The sequence below is a fragment of the Lampetra planeri genome, unplaced genomic scaffold, assembly GCF_965212315.1.
Source record: "Lampetra planeri unplaced genomic scaffold, kcLamPlan1.2.h2 scaffold_347, whole genome shotgun sequence".
In the NCBI taxonomy this organism is placed as follows: domain Eukaryota; kingdom Metazoa; phylum Chordata; class Hyperoartia; order Petromyzontiformes; family Petromyzontidae; genus Lampetra; species Lampetra planeri.
Window position 1 is genome coordinate 34,339 of NW_027615170.1, and position 8,162 is coordinate 42,500.

Consider the following 8,162-nt stretch of genomic DNA (forward strand, 5'->3'; position numbering starts at 1 on the left):
AGCCCCGCCCCTTCACGCTGGAACTGCCCCCTTCTCATCACGCCCTGCCCCTTCACGCTGGAACCGCCCCCTTCTCGTCAAGCCCCGCCCCTTCACGCTGGAACTGCCCCCTTCTCATCACGCCCCGCCCCTTCACGCTGGAACTGCCCCCTTCTCATCACGCCCCGCCCCTTCACGTTGGAACCGCCCCCTTCTCATCAAGCCCCTCCCCCTTTCACACTGGAACCGCCGCTTCGTGCTAGACTCCGCCTCCATTCTAGTTAAACCCCGCCCCCTAGCACTCTAAGCTCCGCCCTTTTTTGTAATCAAACTCTGTATTTCGACTGCAGGTTCAATCCGATGAGCTGTAAAGCTCTTTATAGGGCTGAACGATTCATCGATTTTAAATCGAAATCGCAATTTGAAACTTCGCGATAGCAAATCTCAAAGGCTGCGATGTTTTGTGCGATTTGAAAAGTCCCATTTTACTTGCTTATTGTAATTGTTTTATTTTGAATTAATATAACTTCATTTGTTTAATAATTAATGCTACCCCCTACTCCCTCCCTTTGATGCTGCTAATCCTGCATAATGCACGGGCATAATATGACTTTGAAACCCCCCGACCACCTCCTACGCATTTCACAAGTAGTACTAATCCCATATCTGCATTTCCCATAAATATGCTAAATTCCTCTTGATATGCAAATTATTTTGTCAAGGCGCTCTACCCCCTCCAACCCAGCAGCTTAAATATACGCTCCAAGCTTGGTGGTGTTTCATTCAGACGCTGTCTTTCCGACAGACCTGTTCATTCAGACGCTGTCTTTCCGACAGACCTGTTCATTCAGACGCTGTCTTTCCGACAGACCTGTTCATTCAGACGCTGTCTTTCCGACAGACCTGTTCATTCAGACGCTGTCTTTCCGACAGACCTGTTCATTCAGACGCTGTCTTTCCGACAGACCTGTTCATTCAGACGCTGTCTTTCCGACAGACCTGTTCATTCAGACGCTGTCTTTCCGACAGGCCTGTTCATTCAGACGCTGTCTTTCCGACAGACCTGTTCATTCAGACGCTGTCTTTCCGACAGACCTGTTCATTCAGACGCTGTCTTTCCGACAGACCTGTTCATTCAGACGCTGTCTTTCCGACAGACATGTTCATTCAGACGCTGTCTTTCCGACAGACCTGTTCATTCAGACGCTGTCTTTCCGACAGGCCTGTTCATTCAGACGCTGTCTTTCCGACAGGCCTGTTCATTCAGACGCTGTCTTCTCGACAGACCTGTTCATTTAGACGCTGTCTTTCCGACAGACCTGTTCATTCAGACGCTGTCTTTCCGACAGGCCTGTTCATTCAGACGCTGTCTTTCCGACAGACCTGTTCATTCAGACGCTGTCTTTCCGACAGACCTGTTCATTCAGACGCTGTCTTTCCGACAGACCTGTTCATTCAGACGCTGTCTTTCCGACAGACCTGTTCATTCAGACGCTGTCTTTCCGACAGACCTGTTCATTCAGACGCTGTCTTTCCGACAGACCTGTTCATTCAGACGCTGTCTTTCCGACAGACCTGTTCATTCAGACGCTGTCTTTCCGACAGACCTGTTCATTCAGACGCTGTCTTTCCGACAGGCCTGTTCATTCAGACGCTGTCTTTCCGACAGGCCTGTTCATTCAGACGCTGTCTTTCCGACAGGCCTGTTCATTCAGACGCTGTCTTCTCGACAGACCTGTTCATTCAGACGCTGTCTTTCCGACAGACCTGTTCATTCAGACGCTGTCTTTCCGACAGGCCTGTTCATTCAGACGCTGTCTTTCCGACAGGCCTGTTCATTCAGACGCTGTCTTTCCGACAGACCTGTTCATTCAGACGCTGTCTTTCCGACAGACCTGTTCATTCAGACGCTGTCTTTCTGACAGACCTGTTCATTCAGACGCTGTCTTTCTGACAGACCTGTTCATTCAGACGCTGTCTTTCCGACAGACCTGTTCATTCAGACGCTGTCTTTCCGACAGACCTGTTCATTCAGACGCTGTCTTTCCAACAGACCTGTTCATTCAGACGCTGTCTTTCCGACAGACCTGTTCATTCAGACGCTGTCTTTCCGACAGCCCTGTTCATTCAGACGCTGTCTTTCCGACAGACCTGTTCATTCAGACGCTGTCTTTCCGACAGACCTGTTCATTCAGACGCTGTCTTTCCGACAGACCTGTTCATTCAGACGCTGTCTTTCCGACAGACCTGTTCATTCAGACGCTGTCTTTCCGACAGGCCTGTTCATTCAGACGCTGTCTTTCCGACAGGCCTGTTCATTCAGACGCTGTCTTCTCGACAGACCTGTTCATTCAGACGCTGTCTTTCCGACAGACCTGTTCATTCAGACGCTGTCTTTCCGACAGACCTGTTCATTCAGACGCTGTCTTTCCGACAGGCCTGTTCATTCAGACGCTGTCTTTCCGACAGACCTGTTCATTCAGACGCTGTCTTCTCGACAGACCTGTTCATTCAGACGCTGTCTTTCCGACAGACCTGTTCATTCAGACGCTGTCTTTCCGACAGACCTGTTCATTCAGACGCTGTCTTTCCGACAGACCTGTTCATTCAGACGCTGTCTTTCTGACAGACCTGTTCATTCAGACGCTGTCTTTCCGACAGACCTGTTCATTCAGACGCTGTCTTTCCGACAGACCTGTTCATTCAGACGCTGTCTTTCCAACAGACCTGTTCATTCAGACGCTGTCTTTCCGACAGACCTGTTCATTCAGACGCTGTCTTTCCGACAGACCTGTTCATTCAGACGCTGTCTTTCCGACAGACCTGTTCATTCAGACGCTGTCTTTCCGACAGACCTGTTCATTCAGACGCTGTCTTTCCGACAGACCTGTTCATTCAGACGCTGTCTTTCCGACAGACCTGTTCATTCAGACGCTGTCTTTCCGACAGACCTGTTCATTCAGACGCTGTCTTTCCGACAGACCTGTTCATTCAGACGTTGTCTTTCCGACAGACCTGTTCTTCACCTGAGGACGGCTGCTTGCGTTGTGGCCGAAACGTCGTGAGAATTGTATTTTATTTTGTTTTTTTAATTTTATTATTTCCCTTCTACGTGACTTTACCGAAAGAACCAAGAAGATGTATTTGTTTAACTTAACAATTGTTCTATGTTTGATTGTTCGATTTCAATTAAAACAACTTAATAAATACGTCGGAAGCAATTCATATCTTTTAAGTTTTCATCCTTGTGCAATAAAGGTCGTGGAAGCGACTTGTGGAATCCGATCTTTATTTGTCTTTCGTTCACAACACTCCCATCTTACTCTTTCACACCGCTGACAGGCAGCGTGAGAGGGAGAGAGAGACACGTGGCAGCCTGGACCACGTGGGCAGCCTGGACCACGTGGTACAGCCTGGACCACGTGGTACAGCCTGGACCACGTGGTACAGCCTGGACCACGTGGTACAGCCTGGACCACGTGGTACAGCCTGGACCACGTGGTGCAGCGTGGCCTCACCCTCCATTCGTTCCAGTTCTCACCACGTGTCGTTCGCCTCCACCCCTTTTAATACCCGGGTCACGTGGTACCTTTCCACCAATCCTGGTTAGCCTCTATGGAATCTTCTAGACTCCATCGTAGGCTCCCAGTACCACGCCCCCTGACTCGTCCCCCCATTGGCTGTGGCTAAAGCCAGCAGAACCAATCATCTACTTGCAGATGTCACCTTCCCGTGACGTCAGGGCCACGCCCCCTAGACTTCCCCCCATTGGCTATAGACCAGGACCGGTAGAGCCAATCATCGTGACGAGTTGTGATCCGTCAGCAACCCGGATATATCCTCACATTACACTTGCATTAGAATATATAGAGCAGTTCTTCACACTTCGATGGTATCATGTGGTAAGGGGCCGCCCATAAATGACGTCACGCGATTTTGGACGAGTTTTGACCCCCCCCCCCCCCTTCATCACACGGCGTGTGTCTCTCGCGATCATCAAGATGTCGTCCTCTTCCCCGTTGTCCAATCGAGTTATTTACTTTTTAGTAGCTCTTTAAAATAACACCGTTGTTTTAAAAATAAAGAAACTTTTTCTAAGGATTTCGATTTAAAGCTTTCGTGACTGCAGGGATTCATCTTATTGGTTCTTTCAGTAAAGTCACGTAGAAGGGAAATAATAAAATAATCAAAATCAAACATTAAATACAATTCTTAGGACGTTTCGGCCACAACGCAAGCAGCTGTCCTCAGGTGAAGAACAGGTCTGTCGGAAAGACAGCGTCTGAATGAACAGGTCTGTCTGAAAGACAGCGTCTGAATGAACAGGTCTGTCGGAAAGACAGCGTCTGAATGAACAGGTCTGTCGGAAAGACAGCGTCTGAATGAACAGGTCTGTCGGAAAGACAGCGTCTGAATGAACAGGTCTGTCGGAAAGACAGCGTCTGAATGAACAGGTCTGTCGGAAAGACAGCGTCTGAATGAACAGGTCTGTCGGAAAGACAGCGTCTGAATGAACAGGTCTGTCGGAAAGACAGCGTCTGAATGAACAGGTCTGTCGGAAAGACAGCGTCTGAATGAACAGGTCTGTCGGAAAGACAGCGTCTGAATGAACAGGTCTGTCAGAAAGACAGCGTCTGAATGAACAGGTCTGTCGGAAAGACAGCGTCTGAATGAACAGGTCTGTCGGAAAGACAGCGTCTGAATGAACAGGTCTGTCGGAAAGACAGCGTCTGAATGAACAGGTCTGTCGGAAAGACAGCGTCTGAATGAACAGGTCTGTCGGAAAGACAGCGTCTGAATGAACAGGTCTGTCGGAAAGACAGCGGCTGAATGAACAGGTCTGTCGGAAAGACAGCGTCTGAATGAACAGGTCTGTCGGAAAGACAGCGTCTGAATGAACAGGTCTGTCGGAAAGACAGCGTCTGAATGAACAGGTCTGTCGGAAAGACAGCGTCTGAATGAACAGGTCTGTCGGAAAGACAGCGTCTGAATGAACAGGTCTGTCGGAAAGACAGCGTCCTAATGAACACCGCTAAGCTTGGCAGCATATTTTAACCTGGGTGGGAGGAGAGAGCGCCTTGACAAAGGAGTTTACATATCAACAGAGGAATTTAGCATGTTATGGCAAATGCAGATATGGGGTGAGTCACTCCTTGTCGAATGTGTAGGCGGTGGGGGGTCTCAAAGTCATATTATGCTCGTGTATTATGTAGGATTAGCAGTGATAAAGGAAGGGGATTTTTTTTATCATTCTAAAGAACTGCCAATACCCTACTACCATACAATAAACCGATGTAAAAAAACTAAATTTTTATTACATCAATATAATCAATGTACTCAATATACTCTCCAAAAAAAAGGCCACGTGAAGTGTCGAACGCCCGCTGGCAGGAGGTTACAGAACAGACCCAGCAGGTGCCATGGGTTGACAGAGATGACTGGCAGATGCACCACCACCACATACATACAACATACATATGTAATGACAGTAGAGCCGACATGCGGTGTGAGTGGACTAGTGGCCACGGGAGGTAATGACAGGGGAGTCAGCCTGCAGTGTGAGTGGACTGGTGGCCACGGGAGGTACCGACAGGGAAGTCAGCCTGCAGTGTGAGTGGACTGGTGGCCACGGGAGGTAATGACAGGGGAGTCAGTCTGCAGTGCGAATGGACTGGTGGCCACGGGAGGTAATGACAGGGGAGGCAGCCTGCAGTGTGAATGGACTAGTGGCCACGGGAGGTAATGACAGGGGAGTCAGCCTGCAGTGCGAATGGACTAGTGGCCACGGGAGGTAATGACAGGGGAGTCAGCCTGCAGTGCGAATGGACTAGTGGCCACGGGAGGTAATGACAGGGGAGTCAGTCTGCAGTGCGAATGGACTAGTGGCCACGGGAGGTAATGACAGGGGAGTCAGCCTGCAGTGCGAGTAGACTGGTGGCCACAGGAGGTAATGACAGGGAAGTCAGCCTGCAGGGTGAGTGGACTAGTGGCCACGGGAGGTAATGACAGGGGAGTCAGCCTGCAGTGCGAATGGACTGGTGGCCATGGGAGGTAATGACAGGGGAGGCAGCCTGCAGTGTGAGTGGACTAGTGGCCACGGGAGGTAATGACAGGGGAGTCAGCCTGCAGTGTGAGTGGACTGGTGGCCACGGGAGGTAATGACAGGGGAGTCAGCCTGCAGTGCGAATGGACTGGTGGCCATGGGAGGTAATGACAGGGGAGGCAGCCTGCAGTGTGAGTGGACTAGTGGCCACGGGAGGTAATGACAGGGGAGGCAGCCTGCAGTGTGAGTGGACTAGTGGCCACGGGAGGTAATGACAGGGGAGTCAGCCTGCAGTGCGAATGGACTAGTGGCCACGGGAGGTAATGACAGGGGAGTCAGCCTGCAGTGCGAGTAGACTGGTGGCCACAGGAGGTAATGACAGGGAAGTCAGCCTGCAGTGTGAGTGGACTGGTGGCCACGGGAGATAATGACAGGGGAGTCAGCCTGCAGTGCGAGTGGACTGGTGGCCACGGGAGGTAATGACAGGGGAGTCAGCCTGCAGTGCGAGTGGACTAGTGGCCACGGGAGGTAATGACAGGGGAGTCAGCCTGCAGTGTGAGTGGACTGGTGGCCGCGGGAGGTAATGACAGGGGAGTCAGCCTGCAGGGTGAGTGGACTAGTGGCCACGGGAGGTAATGACAGGGGAGTCAGCCTGCAGTGCGAATGGACTGGTGGCCATGGGAGGTAATGACAGGGGAGGCAGCCTGCAGTGTGAGTGGACTAGTGGCCACGGGAGGTAATGACAGGGGAGTCAGCCTGCAGTGTGAGTGGACTGGTGGCCACGGGAGGTAATGACAGGGGAGTCAGCCTGCAGTGCGAATGGACTGGTGGCCATGGGAGGTAATGACAGGGGAGGCAGCCTGCAGTGTGAGTGGACTAGTGGCCACGGGAGGTAATGACAGGGGAGGCAGCCTGCAGTGTGAGTGGACTAGTGGCCACGGGAGGTAATGACAGGGGAGTCAGCCTGCAGTGCGAATGGACTAGTGGCCACGGGAGGTAATGACAGGGGAGTCAGCCTGCAGTGCGAGTAGACTGGTGGCCACAGGAGGTAATGACAGGGAAGTCAGCCTGCAGTGTGAGTGGACTGGTGGCCACGGGAGATAATGACAGGGGAGTCAGCCTGCAGTGCGAGTGGACTGGTGGCCACGGGAGGTAATGACAGGGGAGTCAGCCTGCAGTGCGAGTGGACTAGTGGCCACGGGAGGTAATGACAGGGGAGTCAGCCTGCAGTGTGAGTGGACTGGTGGCCGCGGGAGGTAATGACAGGGGAGTCAGCCTGCAGGGTGAGTGGACTAGTGGCCACGGGAGGTAATGACAGGGGAGGCAGCCTGCAGTGCGAGTGGACTGGTGGCCATGGGAGGTAATGACAGGGGAGTCAGCCTGCAGGGTGAGTGGACTGGTGGCCACGGGAGGTAATGACAGGGGAGGCAGCCTGCAGTGCGAGTGGACTGGTGGCCACGGGAGGTAATGACAGGGGAGGCAGCCTGCAGTGTGAGTGGACTAGTGACCACGGGAGGTAATGACAGGGGAGGCACCCTGCAGTGTGAGTGGACTAGTGGCCACAGGAGGTAATGACAGGGGAGGCAGCCTGCAGTGTGAGTGGACTAGTGGCCACGGGAGGTAATGACAGGAGAGGCAGCCTGCAGTGCGAGTGGACTGGTGGCCACGGGAGATAATGACAGGGGAGTCAGCCTGCAGTGCGAGTGGACTAGTGGCCACGGGAGGTAATGACAGGGGAGTCAGCCTGCAGTGCGAATGGACTGGTGGCCACAGGAGGTAATGACAGGGGAGTCAGCCTGCAGTGTGAGTGGGCTGGTGGCCAGGGGAGGTAATGACAGGGGAGTCAGTTGTGAGTGCGAAGGGACTGGTGGCTACGGGAGGTAATGACAGGGGAGTCAGTTGTGAGTGCGAAGGGACTGGTGGCTACGGGAATGATTGAGAAGGGGGCGTGGTCAGGTGACGGAAGAGGACGGTGGAGTCTGCGGTGGAGCGAGCGTCCCGTGTCAGCGAGAAGGTTCGGGAAGGGGGGCGTGGCCTCAGTCGGTATAAAAGGGAGAGACGCGCTGGAGACTCGGGGCTGTTGCAGTGGGGGTCTCCGCCTGATGTCAAGTGCCAACGCGTCTTCAATAAAGTGCCATCT

General features: G+C 52.6%; 1 protein-coding gene across 1 annotated transcript; it reads left to right on the plus strand.

Moving 5' to 3' along the window:
* The first annotated feature begins 614 nt into the window (after nucleotides 1-614).
* Nucleotides 615-3,096, plus strand: LOC144740911 (uncharacterized). The gene is made up of 2 exons (XM_078623615.1): nucleotides 615-1,682; nucleotides 1,715-3,096. The coding sequence occupies exons 1-2, from the start codon at nucleotides 1,139-1,141 to the stop codon at nucleotides 3,007-3,009; spliced, it is 1,839 nt and encodes a 612-aa protein (XP_078479741.1). The 5' UTR covers nucleotides 615-1,138; the 3' UTR covers nucleotides 3,010-3,096.
* Nucleotides 3,097-8,162: the final 5,066 nt, after the last annotated feature.